The sequence below is a fragment of the Hordeum vulgare genome, chromosome 7H (assembly GCF_904849725.1).
Source record: "Hordeum vulgare subsp. vulgare chromosome 7H, MorexV3_pseudomolecules_assembly, whole genome shotgun sequence".
Taxonomy (NCBI): Eukaryota; Viridiplantae; Streptophyta; class Magnoliopsida; order Poales; family Poaceae; genus Hordeum; species Hordeum vulgare.
Genome location: NC_058524.1, coordinates 50,676,632 through 50,695,982, shown reverse-complemented (window position 1 = coordinate 50,695,982; position 19,351 = coordinate 50,676,632). Strand labels below are relative to the sequence as shown.

Sequence of the window (19,351 nt, the reverse complement as noted above, 5' to 3'; positions counted from 1 at the left end):
TTTACTTGCCCGAGATTCGATCGTCAGTATCCACATACCTATTTCAATCTCGTTTACCGGCAAGTCTCTTTACTCGTTCCATAATACAAGATCCCGCAACTTACACTAAGTCACATTGCTTGCAAGGCTTGTGTGTGATGTTGTATTACCGAGTGGGCCCCGAGATACCTCTCCGTCACACGGAGTGACAAATCCCAGTATTGATCCATACTAACTCAACGAACACCTTCGGATATACCTGTAGAGCATCCTTATAGTCACCCAGTTACGTTGCGACGTTTGATACACACAAAGCATTCCTCCGGTGTCAGTGAGTTATACGATCTCATGGTCATAGGAACAAATACTTGACACGCAGAAAACAGTAGCAACAAAATGACACGATCAACATGCTACGTCTATTAGTTTGGGTCTAGTCCATCACGTGATTCTCCTAATGACGTGATCCAGTTATCAAGCAACAACACCTTGTACATAATGAGAAGACCCTGACTATCTTTGATCAACTTGCTAGCCAACTAGAGGCTTGCTAGGGACAGTGTTTTGTCTATGTATCCACACATGTATATAAGTCTTCATTCAATACAATTACAGCATGGATAATAAACGATTATCTTGATACAGGAATTATAATAATAACTATATTTATTATTGCCTCTAGGGCATAATTCCAACAGTGTCGGGTCTGGCTCGTCGATCAGGGATCGAGATTTGAAAGCAAAGCGGGCAACTGGACTACGGGGTCAGAAGGGATGACTGCTCCACCTATACTAAACAGATTTAAAGTACAGTACTGAAAGTAGCAGTTCATCAAAATAGGCTATGCATCAGATATAGGAGCTAACTACAACAGTAGCAAAATACTAATGTAAGCAGTAGGAAGAAAGACATAGGCGATATAGGAATGATCAAGGAGGGGGGGGGTTGCTTGCCTTGCTGCTCTACGGCAAAGGACTGATCGGCAGGGTCGTAGATGTACCCGGCAGCAGCGTCAGTCTCGGGGTCTACCGGTAAGAAGAGGGGAAGAAACAATAAATAATAGCAACAGTGCAACACAATGCATGACATGGCAAGATGCATGCTAGACATGAGCTAACGCGGCAACATCCGTCATAGATGGGTCGGAAGAATATCTCACGTTATTTTTCCGGGTCTCTCGCTACTACTGGTCAGACTGGAAACGATGGAAATGTTCCATGTTTGCTATGCTAGGGACGCGTGACAGACGAATGGACCGTGTATCCGGGTTCGTCTCGTTCTGCTGATCAACTTTCATATTGAAATATTTTGATCTGACTTACGGATTATTTTATATTAATTTTTAAAGTTTTAATCAATAATTAGAAATTAAAAACATATTTAATAATTTAATTAAAATCTATTATGACATCAGCATGGTGTCACGCTGACATCAGCAGTTGACTGGTCAACTAACCAGTGGGTCCCAAGCGTCATAGACACAAGTTTTTAATTAAGATTAAATAGTAATTAATCAAATTAATTTAGTGGGGGACCCACGTGTCATACTCTAATTATTCTAATTACCTAATTAATTAATTAATTAATTAATTAATATATCTATTTATTTATTTATTAAGAAACATATTTTCATTTTCATATTTTAATTTTCACTTTTCTTCAAAGCGGGTGTGGGGCCTCCTTGTAAGTGGGAGTGGGGGTTTGACCCCACCGGTAAGTGGAAGTAGCCACATACACATATTTACCCACATACACATATTCATACAATTAACATATTCTTTGTACATACTTGCATATACATACACGATACATACATAATACATAATACATACATGCCTTTTTATTTTATTTTCTATCTAAAACTCTCTCTCTCCAACCTCTTTGTTAACTCTCAACAACAACACAGAACTCTCAACCACAGAGAGAGAGGGACATCTCCAACATCACCTACTCGATCCTAACGACGCCGGAACGGAGCACCGTTTGCCGGAATGGAACCGGGGCGGCGCAAGGAAGGAGTCGGTGGGAGGAGCCCGAGAAGGGGCTCACCGACGTTGACGAGAGGGCCCGGTGAAGCCGGAGTTCTCGGGAGGCGTGGAGGAGACGGCGTGGAGGAAGACGCAGTGGTGACAGTGGCGGTCACGCGGTGAAGATGGCGCCGGTGAGGGTCGCCGGAGGGCCACGGCCGACGGGGGTGAGGCAGGGCCGCCGGTTGGTGGAGCGGGGTGACGGGGACGGTGCCGGAGGAAGGGGCCGGCGGGGAGAGGGAGACCTCCCTGCTCGATCCCTCCTGGATCGAGCGGGAGGGAGGGGTCGCCGGTGGGGATGGGGTGCCGCCGGGAGAGGATCCGGTGTTAGAGGTGGGGGGGTCGCCGGCGGGAGGGGGCTCCTGGGGGCCGGCGTGATCGAGGTTTGGGGGGAGCGGCAGCGGTACTGGGACGGTTGGTGAGGAGGGAGGAGACCGAGAGGAGGGGCCTCGCGGGGGGGGGGGGGTCTGTTGCGGGGGTTCGTGGGTTGGTGGGGCTCGGGGGGGTTAGGTGTGAGGGATAGCCGAGAGAAAGGGGGGCTCTCGGTGGGGTGGTGTCGGTGTGGGAGGAGGGGGGCCGAGAGAGGAGCGGTAGGTGGGGGGGCTCTCGAGGGGAGTGGGGTTGCGGTAGGTGGGGGTTAGGTGGGTGGTGGCGGCCAGGGGGGTGGAGCGGGGCTGGCTAGGGTTCGGCCCCCCTTGCTGGGCCGGTGGGGAGATGGCGAGCTGGGCCACTTGGCCCAGTTGGCCAGGGGGTTTCTTTTATATATATATTTATTTATTTATTTTAATCATTTTTACATATTCTTTTTTATTTATTATTGTTTTAAATACTTTCTTATTACTATTATTTTATTCTTTTATTATCACTGCATTCGAAAACTTTCATCCATTGACTTTAATTTAAATATGATAATTGCTTTGATTTTTATTAAGCGATAATTTATTTTAGATAAATTTGATGACGTGGAAGAATTAGTGTGTGCTTACTGTAGCTTAATTTACCGGGGCGTCACACTTCTTGATGATGAATTTGTTGGTCATCTCTTCACTTCCTAAGCCGACAATCTCATTTGTGATGAGAGCTAGCCTAGAATACATCTCAACGACTCCTTCACCATCCTTCATCTTGAACTTGTCAAGGTGACTTTGAAGCACATCCAACTTAGATTCCCTGACAGAATCAGTTCCTTCGTGCATATCAATCAAAGTATCCCAAATTCCCTTTGCATTTTCAAGACGACTGATTTTGTTGAATTCTCCGGGACACAAGCAGTTGAACAGAATATCACAGGTTTGAGCATTGAATTGCAACGTCTTCAATTCTTCTGCCATCGCATCACGATCCAGTTCTTTTCCTTCTTCAAAGAAATCACCTTGTACACCAACACGAACAATAGCCCAAACGACACGATTTTGATCAAGAATATGCATTTTCATTTTATGCTTCCAAGTAGCGAAATTAGTGCCATCAAAATATGTACCTCTACGGTGATCATTTCCCTCATTACACGTCATACTCTCCTAGGTTGTGAAACCAATGCAATGGAGACCAAATCTCTGATACCACTTGTAGGATCGAAAGTATGTCTAAAGGAGGGGGTGATTAGACTACTTGACAGGATAAAAACTTAGCTTTTTCCAATTTTAAATGTGGGCTAGTTTTAGCAATTATGACTAGTCAAGTACACCCTACACATGCACATCTAAGAGTATAGCAGCGGAAAGTAAAACATGCAAGTGTAAGGTAGAGGGTAAGGTAGGGATATCAAATGCAAAGGTTGACACAATGATTTTTGGCATGGTTCCGATAAATAGTGCTATCGTACGTCCATGTTAGTGGAGTCTTCAACCCACGGAGGTTAACGGCTGCGAGAGTCCACGGAGGGCTCCACCCACAAGGGGTCCACAAAGAAGCGGCCTTGTTTATTCCACTACGGCTTCCATCCACACAGGACTAGCCTCACTCACAGTAGACCTTCACGAAGTAGGCTATCTCCTTGCCCTTACAAACATCCTGGTTCAACTCGAGAACACGAAAAAAAATGCGAGTTATATTTACCTACTGGTTCACATAAAAAATTCTGTTTTTATCATTTACCTACTCGAAGTCGAGCATAAATTAAGGTTGGGGATGTTGATACGTCTCCAACGTATCTATACTCTTTTTATTGTTTCAGGCTATTATATCATCATTCATATATTCTTTATATGTCATTTTCTATTATTTTTATGGAGTAAACTATTAACTTAATGCACATTGCCAGTTCATGTTTTCTGTATTTTTTTGGTTTTCTAGAAAATTCATACCAAGCGAAGTCCAAACACAACAAAATTGTTTGATAGCTTTTTCTGGACAACAAGAGACCATGAAAGCTCTGAAAGAATACCAGACGATGCATGAGGGATCCACGGGGTGGGGGCCTCCTGGGGGACAGGGTGCGCCCTAGTGTCTTCTGGCCAACTCGTTGCTCCGTTTGACATAATTCCAGTCCTATAGTTTCCCTAATATCTAGAAACTCACGAGGAGTTATGGTATCAGCAAAAGGAATGGCATGAGGAGATCCATGACCTATCTCCCTCTCTAGCGCGAGAATATGGCCATTTGTTGTCCATCATAAACAAATCAACGCCCTAGAACAACTACTTGGTTGTCTAGAGTTGACTTGCCTTTTGTGTAGTTGCTGCTTAAGTTCTTGAGATGCATGTTGAATGTTGCCGACCTTGAAGGGGGCATTAATCTTATTAGGTATTCGAGGTATGCATCGAAACATGGTAATTTTGACACAACAAAAAATGAGCCCTTCTGCTCATAAATGCCATGTTCATGTGTTTGGTATCGCCGTGCAAGACATTTCTGTTTATCTTTTGGTATGATCTATAATGATATTTTTCTCTTCATTACAACACAGATTCATCAACTTCAAATTCAACGGTTCAAACTAGTTGCCAAGAATCGAGTTGTCGCCGTCAATGTTGGACGATGCATGTGTTTTAAAAATCGGTATCATTGTGTTATGTAAATGTGTGTATGTTGCAATTCACATATTCGGACTCATGTAAAAAGTGATAGACATAAAAAAATCAATGTATTCTTTATATGTTTATACATCAAATGTGCAAACTCTACCACGGCAACAAGTTTTGCTTTCGTGGAAAATTACTTTTTCCCTTAGCAAAGCATTATCGGCGTACATAGACTAGAGAAAGCATATATTTGTGGCATACGTACAACATAAATAAACGCTGCTAATCATAACCAATACTCGTGGCGTTTGAAAGAAGTATGTGCTGCTATTGTGTAATACACTAGCAGCATTCGCCCCAGGGAGCGCTACCAGTGTGGAACGACTTAGCTGCAAATGAAATACTAATTATTTTGAAATATTTCAAATTCATGAATTGGAGAAGTCAAATATATAGAGTTGGCAAATATTCAAATGGCTCAAAAGAAAATCGAATAAGCCCAACCACATAATTTCATTTGCTTTTGGTAAAGTCATTGTATTCCCTCTCATTTGGAGATTCTTTTAGTGGCTCAAAACCAAGGTTGTAAACCTCTCATCAAGGATATATATAAGAGATCCATGTTCACCTACTCCTTAGAAAGTTTCAAAAATTCTCTAAAAAGTTCTAAAACCTAGAATTTTTTTACTTATTAAATATTCTTAACATTCCAAAATTTGGAAATTTTTGGGACGTTACATTTGCTCAAAAACTTATAACAACTCTACATGTTTGATTTAACTCCCAAATGAGTTTAATAGGTAAATTCTACAGTCTCCCAAAAAAGTTTGATTGTTCCATTCGAAATGGTAAACTCTTGGTTCCTATGAAATGAAAAGCTAACCATATCACATCTATCCTAACAACATATAACACTCCAACAATTCCCATCCAAAGAAAAATAGTGTGAAGTGGTGTCACTAGATTGCCCACTCCGCAATTATTGTATTGTACTCCCCCTCCTAGTCTGCAATCCCCACCATGATCTTCCTCTTCTAATGGTGGGCTCACATGTTCCCTAGGGTAGTAAAGCTTATTATGCATATGACGCAAGTCGGACCAGACTACCTGTCAAAAAGTCGAAAGAAATGTCAGATTCCACCTTACTGCCATGTCATATTGTTTTCTCAACAATGTAGCCGACACGTAATTCTTCATCGTCCTCTTCTAGGTGGGGCCACCGCATACCAAGTATTAGAAAAGACGAACCGCTCCCCTCAACCCTCAATGTTCCCTCAACACTTCCCCCACCCCTCCCCCGCACCTCGTCGCCGCCCCTAATGCCTCGCCAAAAACTTCACGTTCTCTACTTTCAATCACGACTCCAAAACCACCTCCATCCTTATCTAAGTTCCGGTGTAGTCACTTCTTCCTTGCAACTTCAAAGAATCCACTCTCGTAGTTTAATTATGTGAGTACAACGTAGATCCACCCACCACAATGGTTGCGAGCACAAGATGGACAATCACATAACAAATCGTCTATGCAATCAAATTGTTGAGTTCAAGGCGAGCAAGCACATGGTGGATCGACTCGTTAACAATTAGATATTTGATTCCAAGATGGCTAATATCAGGCGGATTAGCTCAACGATGATCATATTATGGAATTAACGGAGGGTATCGCCTCCAATCTCTTCGGCAACTATAGACTTGGTGAGATCCTTACTCTTTTTTGCATCTCTTCGATCGTATTGTGGAATATTGCAACGACCTCTCATGGATGTAGCGAAGTGTAAAGGCAATGATGAAGTAAGGGAAATAGGTCAATGGAGTAGTTTTTTCCTATCATTAGAACACCTACTCGATCCAATTCTTATGTTTTGGGGCCTTTGTTTCCCTCTCTCCCCTTCTATCTAGAAAATTCTGTCGAAATTCTGAGTCCCCCCCCCCCCCACTCTCGTGCATCCACCGCTCCCACGATGGGGGGAGGAAACATGCCTCTCTAGTGTTTAATAATCTTGCCCCGGTTCTTCCTTGTCATGGTGACTTCAAATATTTGGTGGCCTCATGGAGTCATCGTCTAATCATGAAGCGGGATTTGTTTTCCAGTTTATTGATGGAAGTTGTTGCCCTCTCCGAGGCAAGAAATCGAGACGAAATCAACGGTGGCTTTGGAGCGGTGGTGGTTCAAAGCTGGCGGATCTACCGTTCTTCCAGAATATCATTGGGGCGATATATAGACAAATCTGAGCCCAAGTCAATGTAGGATTGTTCCACAACCAATGTGCCTCACTACTTGCAACATGTGTGTTCTTCCACTCACAAATCATCTCTATAGCGATGGCACTTGCTTAGTTTTGGTAGTGGAGGCTTGGATTTCCTTCCAATGAGCACCTCAATGTTGTTTAAGGTTGGTGGCAGCCGACGGTTATGGTCTGTGCAACGACCCCTAAAGCACCTAATACTATTTTTCTATTTTGTGGGGTCTTTCCTGGAAAAAATATCCAATTCACATACTTTCTCTTGGTCTATAACGGTCTTTGGTTTTTTATGTGGACTTGTTCCACTTGTTTGTTCATAATGAAGATGCACCATTACTACGAAAAATTCCGATCATTCAAAACCTAAACCATCTCATGTATAAAGTTGGCTTGAACCACACCCCTCTTATGTATCATTCACACATTGTACATCCAAACATGGCCCACTTGAATAGATAGCAATTGGTGGAGTCGAGCGGAGGAATACCCATAAAAATCCAAAGACCATCACAATAACTAAAAATCCAAAAATGGCATAATAATAAATGAAAATCCAAATCTGGCATAATAATAAAAGAAAAGTTCAAAGATGGCACAACATAAATGAAATTCAAAATTTGGCATAGCAATAAATCAGAATCCAAAGTTAGCAAGTAATAAATGAAAATCTAAATATGGCAAACAATAAATGAAAATCCAAAGATGGGTGCCATCTCTGGATTTTCATTTATCGTTTTCCATCTTTGGGATTTTACTTACTGTTGTGCCATCTTTGGAGTTACATTTACTGTTTTGCCATAGATTTCTCATTTATAGCTCTGCCATGTATTCGTTTGAAAATCCGAAAAATAGGAAGAAAATAACCAAGCTCGTCATCTGAAGTTCCGAACACGTTCATGGTGACCAATCAAGAAATTTCCAAAAAAAAAAACTTCCTTTGAGGACTGAAAAGAAACAAGTAATTAATGAATTGAAAGGCACCCAAACAATACCCACGTCAAAATCGCATCCCACCCACTGCCCTATAAAAAGCTCTGGGTTTGTGCATTTTTTCGGTATCGAGTCGAAAAAAACAAGTGTGGTTTTCTTTTGTTTGTGTACGTGTGTTTGTTGTGGATGTGAGCCCTGAGGCCATGGAAGGAGGAGCCATCTCGGCGGATGCGGGCAAGGCGACCTATGGCGCCGCGGAAATGCACAAGAGTCCACTTCTTCATCCACAGCCACAGCCCATCGTCGGCGCCCGCATGGCTGATGCTGATGAAGGTAGCTCGTCCTACTCCTACAACGCGTTCGTCCTGTCCCACGACTAGCACGAGCTCTGAACCATCTGGTGTATTTCTGAAGCTTTGGAAATTATATTCGTAGGATGTTTATTTATCTCGGATGATATAGAGTTTATAGGCGCATGCAAATGAGTGCTATCATCAGTTCGCCAACATTACAGTATATTTCCCAGTAAAATCGAATTTGAAATGGAACTTTTATCTGGCAGAGCCACGTGCGACTGAAATAGTTCCTCAGATCATCACAGTCAAAGGTGGAGAGGTAAATTTCCCTACTCTTATAATGCTCCTAGAGACATTGCAGTGCTCTGTTAATATTTTGTCGTGGTATATGTATACTGGATATAGGAATAGCTAATTGGAGCGGTTCCTTTAAGAAAAATAAATTTGTTTTGTGGATGCATTTAATGCTAAATATTTTTTTAAATGAGTGAAGTTGCCTCTGTTTAACGGTTAATGCTATGTGTGTTGTACATATATATGTTCAAATGACTTGCACTTGATATATATTTTATAGCGGGAGGGCCATTTTGGCTCTGAGAAGTTGGGATGTAATGGATCAGATCGGGACGCGGCGTTTTGGCTCCCGGGCTCAGATGAACCCGGGCGTGAACAGTATGGCGGTTTGGGGTACAAAAAATATTTTTAAAAAATCAAGTGGTGCAAGATGCTCTTATATGTGAACTCTCTGTAAAAAATTGTGAAGTTTGAACATTCGAGGAGCTCACGGTAAAAAAGACAAATTTCAGATGTGTGAGAAACTTTTGTAAATCGTACTATTCATGCCTGATTTTGTCTTTTTTGCCGCGAGCTCCTCGAATGTCCAAACTTCATAAAACTTTACAGGAAGTTCACATATAGAAGCATCTTGCACCATAAAAAAAAATTTAAAACATTTTTTGTAGTCCAAACCGCCCTACTGTTCACCGGGCTCAGAGATGGACTACCGATCAGATCGGATAATGTTATGCCCACATTCTTTACCATGTTTGTTTTTTGTATCCGGAGCCGAACGGATAATTACCGGATGCGAATTTTATTAGATCTGTATCAGATTTGGACCAGAAACGAACAAAAATTATTGGGATAGCAATGCTTATTGAGTGTAAAATTTGGAGATAGCATTTGGCTCTTTCTTGATTTATTATTCAGCACATTTTTTCAACCGGTTATGTATATAACCACCCTGCAATATGTTGAAGAGAGCTTGGTGGTGGCCCTTTCTTTTCCCGTAGTTTATTGTCCTTTGCATCATTTGCATAAGTTTCCTATTCCACCCCACCTTATGCATGTATCAGTGTAAAATTCTAACAAGAAACCCATGGTTTCAGGATGTAGCAATGGAAGTCATGTCGTATGGCGGGAATGGTTGGGCAGTTTTTATCATGTCTGCCGATGGCACCGTATGCAATGTGACACTGCATCAACCAGCTTCTCCGCATGAAACAGTTATTCATGAGGTTTGCTCTATTGTTTTAGCTTGGGATCTGTACGCTAGAAACCCATTTTTTTATGGTATGTTTTAGAAATTATACTTCAGCTCCAACCAAATTAAGAGAATTATAAAAGCAGAATGAAATGTGAGGTAGAGTAGTAGTTAGAGAGATTTTCCAGTTGCTTCCTTTACCAGCATAGATAACAAGTATCGCAAGGCAAACATAACGTTTTGTAGTTCTACTCTTCGAGAAATGAAATCTTGTTGTTTGGCCTCCAGATTTGTTACCAACTCTACACAATATCTGATCCTTCGCATGTAATATGCAGGGTTTTTTCGACATCGTCTCTTTGTCCGGCTCATATCTGCCGTCAAAAGCTAATGGAATGAGCTCTGGAAAAGGTGTGTTCGCTATTTCGCTCGTCGGTGCTGATGGCCGCATCTTCGGTGGTGGGTTAGCAGGACCTCTGATTGCAGCATCACCTGTTCAGGTTACCGTCTTTCACTTGTATCTTGCTCTGTCTGTTTACCAAAGCACCAAGACATGTGTTCCATATACACCAATAGCTTCCATTGTATCTTGCTCTGTTTGTTTAAGTATTTATTAAGTCCATATGTGCTTCCTACGTTTCGAAAACAAAATGTCTGCTGCCAAATGATTTACATTGTATACGTATTGATTTTCCTACTGAAAATCATGGTGTGCTTCTTTTTATGGTATATAGCTTGTTTGGGAAATAGCGTCGTTTCACGAAAACACACATGTATTGCGAATTTGCAATCGAGAACCTCATGCTTTCGCTTAACGGATTTGCATTTTGCTGTACTGATGCGCAGGTGGTCATTGGAAGGTTTGCAACTGATGAAGAAGAGGAGAACAAACAGGATGTGGCCAGTGGAACTCCAGGTGCTACTGAACCGAGTGATTCTTCGAATGGATCCTCTAGTGATCCAGGAAGCCCATCAAACTAGAGCGCCCCTCACACATCCAACACCAGCTTTTTACTTCCAAATGCGAGACAGCTTAAATTCTTAGCTTTTCGCTCCCTAGCTCCAGACGCTCAGTTTCTATTGTTTCCAAATGCTTTGCCTTTCACTCCTACCTGTTGAACTTTTCGGTCTAAATTGGATGGTGGATGGCCCCTGGGTGTGGTCAAGTTATATGCTTTTGTAATTGGATGATGATTTGCTATAATACAGTCATGAGATGTTTCATTGTCATATTGCACACATCTGATTAGTACCAATTGTGAAATGCTTAGATGACTCCTAGCTCTAAATGCTTAGCTTTTTCAGTATGAATTGCAAGTAGCAACTAGATAACTACTCCCAAGTCAAGAGAAACTATCTGGTGGAAACAATCTTTCAGAAATTCTGAAGAAGAAAAAAACAATATGTTGGACAGTTTGATGTTCTGCAAACATGTGAAATTTCTGTTTCAAATCAATTTCACTCAGGGAGCTACGAGAAGAAGAAAAAACTCAACAATAACTAAAAGTCAAGGATGTCAAAAGTGTGAAGTCACTGGAAGCTGATGCTGAATTTGAATCGACACCTGAACATGATGTTTCGACCTTGACTGGTGTTGATGCCGGCATCACTTCTTGTTAGGCATACACTATTTTCCTAATGGAGGTCAGGCGCAGACTTCACATACAAGTACACAACCATGGCATACATACATGGCGGCTGAGTTGAAGCTACTATCTCTTCCTCTTGAGCATTTCCAATATCAGTTCTGGTTTCCTGCAAACCTCACCTTCCGCCCAGCCCGGCGAGAAGGTGACATCGCTAGCTTTGCCAAGCCCCTTCCCCTTGCCTGAATATCTCATAATCTTCAGCCTCTTCCTCCCCAAACCGGCAGAGACCCTGAGCGACTCACGGTTCCTCTGGGAGCGGTCAGTCGTGTTTGTCGCGTCGGTTCCTCTACCCGACAATATTGGCGCCCCAGACATCCTCGAGATGTTGAGTTCTTCGAGGGCGAAGGCCCTCTCGGCGTCATTGGCGCAGTTAGGATCCTTCCCTGGCCTGTCTAGAGACGGCCCATCTGCCTTGGAAACTGACCGACATCCAGCGTGCCGCAGGCCTGCGTTGTTGGATCCTGGCGATCTCCGGATTGCTGTGGTTGCAGCTGAGATGGGGCCGTGTGGGTGATTAACCGCCGCTTGGAGAAGCAGATGATGCTTCTCAAGGAAGGAGCAGTCCCTGATGAGCCGACTCGTCGTCAGGCACGTGACTGCGTTGAGCCAGAGTTTCTCAAGCTGATCAATGGTGTCTCCTTGACGTATTATGAAGTACGAAGTGCTAGATAAGGCGAGCCATTCAGTAAATTGATCCCCAATTATCTGCACCAATGATGTGATGTTTATCACGCAGTTGGCATTTCACACAAAGTATATATGCTTGTATTAATGGTTTAACACGTATGAAGTTGATGCCCTTGGCACAAACCTCAAAGAGTAGAAGAATGTCTTCCGTCGATGTAAGATGTCCAACAAAATCAGATAAAGATGAGAAATACCTGAAGCATAACAGAAGGCAGAGATGTAAATAGAACAAACTGCAGCTTGCTGCTACTGAAATAATCTGCAATATTGTGAATCTGGCTACTTGCCTGCTTGTCACTTGGTGTTGTGCAGCTGGATTTTCTTTGAAAGCAATACCTGATATCTTCATAAACCTGCATATATATAAAAAAAATGATTAGGGATTACTGAAATATCTTCAAAACATTGGACATGTTTGGTATCTTCTTAAGGTAGGCAGGATAAACTAGATGTGTTTCATCTAGCAATGAAATTCAACACACCTGTTACCAAGCTTCAAGCAACTCAACAGAAGGTTAGGTCCTCTGCATCCAGCAGGCTCCTCATTTGTCGTTACTTCTCTCTCTTTGTTAGCATAGTTAAAAATTTGGGCATTCTCTAGTAGTCCAATAACTATGCTTCCAAGAACAGATAGGATAGTAATGTTTTTATACTTCTTGTCTAAGCAATACTTGAGATTGGCTTGGATTGAGGACATGTTTTCATCAACTCTGTGGGTCAAATATTTGAAAAAGTGCTCTAGGAAAACCATGTAAGCAGGCTCTGAACAATAACTGGAGTTTGTACAAAAGGATCGATAAACCTCAATAACCAGTTCCAGCTCCAAGTCTTGGGTCACGTTAAGGTAACCCTCGTTACTACTTTCAGCATTCCAATGAGTAGATATCCTCCCAGGGGATACGAAAGCGAAAAATGGGTAACAGAAGAACTGACACAGTATATCATGGGCACTTGCACCACAACTAACCCTCAAGTAGGAGATCATTTGCTCATTCAAGCGCTTCGACATTTTGCTCCATACCACCAACCATTTCATTCTTAGCCGACTATCTACTGGAGGCATGATCTGCATATACAAAAAAGCAACTGCAGCATGAAAGTTCTCCAGTAGATCAGATGGACAGATAATTGAAGCCAATTGCTCGGCATCTTCAGATGACAAATCTCCAGTAAACTGAGCTACGATTGACAGAGATAGTGCAGTCAAGTAAACTGCTGGAGAAACCAACTCCATGTAAGCAAGTGGCCTGATTCTTGGATGAGATAAGTTCAGACTGCATTCTGCAAATTCAATCTCCTTTATATGTTCGATGTCTAAGCATAACTCGTACTTTCCAGAAGCCAACACAGAATTATCCAGTTCCTCTACAGTAGACTTCACAAACTGAAGACAAAACTGTACCAACACTGCGGAACTGTTACTCTTTTGCTTTCCTACCATATCCAGAAACACCTTCTTTACAAACTTACATACCTTAGTAATGCATATCACGACATTGTCATCAGCAAATTTTGGGCTACACTGAACGCAAACTCCCTGTAGAAGCAACCTGAAAGTTTGTGTTGTGGAGTCCATAAGAGTTACGGTCATGTCAGCAGTCATGTTATGAAGTAGTTCTGGATTCACAATTGAGCCAAGGATTTCCAACTGAAAATCAAAGCTGGTAACATCCCATGGTAACCATTTGATTTGATGTCCATCAAACAAGACCTTGAGATGCGTGCAAGTTTGGGCTAGCAAGTTCTGATTCGGTGGAACACACACATTATCTTCGGGTGAGATCAAATGCCTAACTCTTACTGAAATAAAGTCATGAAACAGATTGATGCAAAATGACCACAGTGGCTTGTTCTGATTATCAAGTCCAGTGGAGAAAATTATCTTGAGTACAGGCCCAAAAGCAGCCTCTAGAATGGATAAATGGTTAATCAAATCACCAAGTTTATATAGAAGGTAACGCCATGTGCTCAAGCAGGAGGAACTTAAAGCAATATTATGACTTCTTGACAGAACTCCACATAAAGGCATCATTATTAACCTTATCTTTTTCATCTGAGCAGTAGCATGTGCTCTGGGTTCAATAGGAGACATCACTGTCCCTTGATCCATATTTTCTAAAGCCTGTGGCCCAAAAAATGCATCCACCAAATTTCTCCAGGTAACCTACAATTCTAAATTATCATCATATTATATTGGAATATATTTTTCTTAAAAGAAAACAACTGTACTTGAGGAAATAGTTGAACTCACCATTGTGGTTATCTGAACTTGAGGATCAGGATCAGTAAATAACTGCTCAGGGACCTTAAGCATTTTGTTAAGTAAAGGCCTAGTACTCGCTGCACTTGCGCCAAGTAAGGATATGAACCATCCCCATGATTTCACTGCTTGAATTTTCTTTGAAGGGTCATTGAGCATATCAAGCATAGAAGGGAGTAGTTTTTGCTCAAGGTCCAAAGCTACTTCCTGCACAGCAAGCACAAAAGTAAAATTCAAGTGAACTGTTAATACATAAAGGATTTGAAATTCGAATTTTAGATTACAGTATCAAGTAAAACGGTACAATAAGAGGTTGGTAAATAACTGTTGTAATAACACAAGAATCATTGCAACAGGGAAAGTAGCAGGAGATGACTAAATCATTTAACGATAAACATTTCGGAATCACAAAACGATGTGAAGGTACTACATTTCAAATATAGCATAAACATTAATGTAACTGAGAAGCATTATTGTACTGTGCAGATATAAACTGGCCTAGGTTAATCTGTTGTAACTTCCAGTCTGCCTTTTTAAATGATTTTTGTAATAATATCAAACCAAATAAAACTGCAGGCCATTTCAGTGCTACACAGATAAGCAAATGTTGACTTTTGTTTTCCTATGAAGCTCCCAGAGCATATTTGTATTCAGTAACAGACTTGATCCAAAACATTTTCAACAGTTAACAGCCAAGTGCTTAGTGGCAATTAAGTCTGTGATATCTGGCTCACAGTTATACAGACAAAATCTGGGTACTATAGTTTGCAATGAGGAAACTAATTTCACCAGTTAGAAACATTTATTTCCAAATAATTATAGGAGTCATTATTCAATTACCTTAGAAAGAGGAGATTGAGGAGGTAAAATAACTGATGAAACCTTAATGAGGCATCTTTCAGACATATCCCTTTCCGGCTTGTCAGCACTTAAGAGTCTTCGGCATATTGGGGGAACCCATATGCTTGATTGGTCCCTCATTCCTTTTGGATATTGACTAGCAAGTTTCATGGTAGCCTTGAAAAAGAGTTTTCAAAGACGGCCTTAGTTCAAGTATTACTAGCAGGTAAAACATTAAACCACAAAAAAGGAACAAGAATCAAGTGTGTGCTTCACATTTGTGCCAAAAGTGCTCATCCTAATAGGTAAAACCCTCCAACTTGGATGATTTTCTAGCTGGTGCGGCAACATAAAATAAACTAATGAGGCATGGAAAAATATGATGACATCATCTATGAACAATTTGTTTTTCCTCCCTGATGAAGACGTGAAATATAAGGGTAGTGAACTCTAAGAATTACCGAGATAGTTTAGTAAATTAACATACTTCTCAAGCAAGAGTGTTGCCATTGCAATTATAAGTGATGATGAGAAGTAAACACATTCGCTCAAATTTCATTAGTGAGAGTGTAGGCATATATTAATTAGTAACTTAAACTGTTTTCACAAGAAAAAAAAATCTTAATACAGCAGTCTTGACACTTGAGGCTGTCTGGAAAAGGTTACACAGATGTCTTGCAGGGCTGGAGGTAAGCCCCTATCAGTTACAGCAATCGTAAAAAGATACGAACTATATTATAAAAAGATGCCAACTATGTTATAGGAAATCATTATGTTGCAAAGAAATCATTCGCATGAACTGTTTTATTGCTATAAGAAACATACTAGTATGAGATTCATTAGTCTTTTCAACAAACCAGAGATAGGCATACTAAGAGATTAATTACTTAGTTCACCAAAGAAAAGAGAGGTAATGCAATAGAACGCAGTTTAAGTGGGAAGATAACCTGAACAGCCTCAAATGTTGTAGACAAAGAACCAAATGGATTGTCAAGGGCATAAACAATAGCATTGAGCAAGAGAGTTACTCCATCCTCTACCACCGAAGCCTCCAATTGTTGAACAGAAATGCACCAGACTGCAAGATTACAAATAGCCTGTAATAAGAAATAAGAGAAGAAATGGGAACTCAATTACTGAACGAGCACACACATTATCCACCGTAAAACTGAACAAAAGAAGAACCTGAAAACAAAAAATGGTGGGCAGCACAAACCTTCATCTTGGTGGTCATGATCAGCCGAACCAAAGTAGCCAATACCAATTGAGCCAACTGTCCTGCAGGGTAAGAAAAAAAAATAGTATAACTGCTCCTTCAAACCAACAGGTAGTTTGACGACTTTTTAGATGAAAGGCTCGGCGCCCTCCTGTATGCAAAGTGACTTCATGATTCAAGGGCATGTCTGGGCAACTGATCACATTTAATCGGCTCAGGGGGTAATCAAAAAACAAGAAATGGCAATGGATAGTGATTTAAAATATCAAAATGGAGAGGCTCTTTAATTGTAGAAAATCATGAACTGTCAAAACAAAAATTTATCAGCCCCAACTTCTAGCATGTGTACTCAGGGTACCTGGCATGAAATGAAAATTTTCTACGTTTTCATAAGGAAATGCAAACTACCAGCTCTCATTGAAAGGCCAGTGTGTGAGGATGAAACTGCTAGTAGATGATAGGAAAATGGATTTGAGACAACGGCTTATTAATCATGTAGTATCGGTGGAAGACTGGAAGGTAAACCTACAGCCGTGCAAGGCATGGACTGCCAGAATCCAGATTGTGCGAAGAACATGCTGGTCACCGTCACCCCACATTCCACCAAGATTTCTTCACTGGGGTCTGGGCCTAACTCGGTACAGACATAAACCGCACATTTAAATTAACGAGATGGGGGCTACCAATAGGAGGTGCTACTACCTGAGACGGTGGAGACGAGGACGGGGTGGTAGAGCGCGAAGCCGAGGCACTTGAGGGCGGAGGCGGCGACGGCCTCGTCATCTTGGGCGGCGTCGCGGAGGAGGAGCGGGAGCAGGGCGGAGGGGGAGGCCGCGGCGAGGTCGGCCGCGGCGGAGGGGTCGTCGGCGCACGCGCGCTGCAGGTGGAGGAGGCGCGCGTACGCGGCGGCGCGGTCGGGCTCCGCCGCAATCTCCGCCACCTGCCGCGCCACCGACGACGGCGGCATGGAGGTTGGTGCGGTGCGGGAGGAGGCGCGAAAGGGAAGAACGTTTTGGGGCTGTTGGATGCGTATGCACAGTACCTGGTATTACGCCAACGCAACAGGGGAAGCGTCTTTCTGAGCATACGTATATCAGGACTGGTCGCTCAAGAGTATATACGTAGACAGAAAACATTATCGAAGTTTCATGATCATGTAATGTTCCATGCAAAAAGAAAAAGAACCATGTAAAGTTTTTGGGACTGCTAGGCATCCACTGGTGAATTTGTAGTAACCATCCATCACCCTTTTAGCCGTCCGATGCATACGCGTGCACCGTCCGATCACCACCTCGGTCGCCTCCCGTCCATCACACAAAATTCCGAAACAACGCTCCAGTTGCGGAAACAAGCACGCTGCTACGCATAATTCCCGAAACGATGGTTGAGTTGCGGAAACTTTCGCTTTGTTGCAAGAAATAAACTTTGGACCTGTTAATTCCTGAAACAACGACCGAGTTTCAGAAACAATTTGCTTGTTGTAGAATTTTTATTTTCTTCGTCTTTCTGCAACATAGGTACTTTTGCGGGAGAAATTTTTACAACAAAGGTCATGTTTCAGGATTTTTTGCAACAAAGGTCAAGTTGCGGGAATTTTTTCGTCTCTCCCTTCTTCGATCTGACGCCGTCGCTGCCCCACCAACCGGCCGCAGCACGCGCCCCGGCCCCCACCCGCCCGCCACACTCGCGGCAGGGCAGCGCGGCCGCAGCCATGCCCAGCTCGCCCAAGGTGTTCTCCTCGGTGGCCGCAGCCTCCCGACGCTCCGCCCCTGCAGAAAATCCATGGCCTCCCCTTCCTCACGCGTCGAAGGGGACGCAGCAGGCCGGCGGCGGAGGGGAGGCCCTACCTGTGGCGAGCACGGGAGTGTGTGGGCATATGGCGGCGACCTGCTGGTTCGTATGAGCAGTGGCGTTGCGGGAGCTTGAGGTGGTGATGGCCATGGCATGCTGCAGGAGCTGGGGAAAGAAGTTGATTGAGAAGGAGATAAGAAGGATGTAGCGGTGCGAGGGACAAGCGTCGCGTGTCGATCAGCCAGATGAAAGGAATACTTTCCCTAAAGTTTAAGGAAAACAATCTAGATCAACTGACTGATCTATCTCAACGTAAGCCTCGTCTATAACTTGCCAGGCGTCCTCGTGACACCTGCGTATCACAGCTCCTTGCCCCTCGTTCTTTATCCCCAACAGGGAAGCTCTCTACTGTCTCAGGTACACTGCATTGACCAGAGGAATCTGAGGGCGCGGTAACCGGGGTAGAAGTGTTGTATCTGGAGCCACAGAGTTGCAGTGCACGCCGGCGCGCGGGGCAGAGCAGTGTGCTAACATCAAACACGTCGGCTCAGCCACAGGACAACGATCCTGTTGGCAAAAGTTGCATCGGGCCGAAAGCAAAATTTGGGATAGTGTTGTAGGGCTTTACCCTCTCCCGAAGGAGGGGGAGCCCTTTCAGAAATTCTCAGTGGCCCATGAGGGCCAAAGAGGGGGTTTGGAAATAGTTTTCAACCAGCAATTGACGCGCCTCGGTATAACCTCACTAGCTGCGTCATTGCCCCAAGCGCAAAGATGCCTTCTCCCCTCCGCCCACCACCCCCTCTTATACCCCTCCCACCCCCCTCCCATCCCCCTCCGCCACCGAGGTGGGACTAATCAGTCACGCCACCAGCGAGCCAACCGTCGTACAGACAATCGAGGGTGGGCCGCTTCTGCGCTCGCGCCTGGGCCGCCGGGTGTCGTGGGCCGTACATTTGCCTGTATATATTCGTCTCAGAGAAAGAAAAAA

At 43.0% G+C, this 19,351-nt stretch overlaps 2 protein-coding genes and 1 non-coding gene across 5 annotated transcripts; 1 reads left to right on the top strand and 2 right to left on the bottom strand.

Moving 5' to 3' along the window:
- Window positions 1–8,279: 8,279 nt before the first annotated feature.
- LOC123411299 (AT-hook motif nuclear-localized protein 4-like) lies at window positions 8,280–11,150 on the top strand. Its single transcript, XM_045104228.1, has 5 exons — window positions 8,280–8,474; window positions 8,704–8,756; window positions 9,826–9,954; window positions 10,259–10,420; window positions 10,767–11,150. The coding sequence occupies exons 1-5, from the start codon at window positions 8,345–8,347 to the stop codon at window positions 10,899–10,901; spliced, it is 609 nt and encodes a 202-aa protein (XP_044960163.1). The 5' UTR covers window positions 8,280–8,344; the 3' UTR covers window positions 10,902–11,150.
- A 128-nt stretch (window positions 11,151–11,278) lies between these two features.
- LOC123411297 lies at window positions 11,279–17,539 on the bottom strand. Of its 3 annotated transcripts, none has more exons than XM_045104226.1 (10): window positions 17,275–17,539; window positions 16,573–16,634; window positions 16,304–16,453; window positions 15,357–15,533; window positions 14,508–14,723; window positions 13,731–14,420; window positions 12,739–13,652; window positions 12,544–12,609; window positions 12,381–12,450; window positions 11,279–12,274 (listed from the first exon to the last, which is right to left on the bottom strand). In XM_045104226.1, the coding sequence occupies exons 1-10, from the start codon at window positions 17,537–17,539 to the stop codon at window positions 11,633–11,635; spliced, it is 3,252 nt and encodes a 1,083-aa protein (XP_044960161.1). In that variant the 3' UTR covers window positions 11,279–11,632. The 3 variants fall into 3 exon arrangements, with proteins under 3 accessions (XP_044960161.1, XP_044960162.1, XP_044960160.1); XM_045104227.1 differs by having other exon boundaries at window positions 12,739–13,806; window positions 14,296–14,420; XM_045104225.1 differs by having other exon boundaries at window positions 12,739–14,420.
- A 1,444-nt stretch (window positions 17,540–18,983) lies between these two features.
- Window positions 18,984–19,136, bottom strand: LOC123414338. Its single transcript, XR_006614331.1, has one exon. It is a non-coding gene; the product is annotated as a U4 spliceosomal RNA (small nuclear RNA).
- Window positions 19,137–19,351: the final 215 nt, after the last annotated feature.

Excerpts from the sequence above, each read along its gene's own strand:
- LOC123411299 (XM_045104228.1), top strand. The coding sequence starts at position 8,345 with ATGGAAGGAGGAGCCATCTCGGCGGATGCGGGCAAGGCGACCTATGGC. Across the intron at positions 8,757-9,825 it reads TCACAGTCAAAGGTGGAGAG|GATGTAGCAATGGAAGTCAT; the intron begins GTAAATTTCCCT and ends CCATGGTTTCAG. Across the intron at positions 9,955-10,258 it reads ATGAAACAGTTATTCATGAG|GGTTTTTTCGACATCGTCTC; the intron begins GTTTGCTCTATT and ends TGTAATATGCAG.
- LOC123411297 (XM_045104225.1), bottom strand. The coding sequence starts at position 17,539 with ATGCCGCCGTCGTCGGTGGCGCGGCAGGTGGCGGAGATTGCGGCGGAG. Across the intron at positions 16,454-16,572 it reads TCATGACCACCAAGATGAAG|GCTATTTGTAATCTTGCAGT; the intron begins GTTTGTGCTGCC and ends TTCTTATTACAG. Across the intron at positions 14,421-14,507 it reads AAGTTCAGATAACCACAATG|GTTACCTGGAGAAATTTGGT; the intron begins GTGAGTTCAACT and ends TTAGAATTGTAG.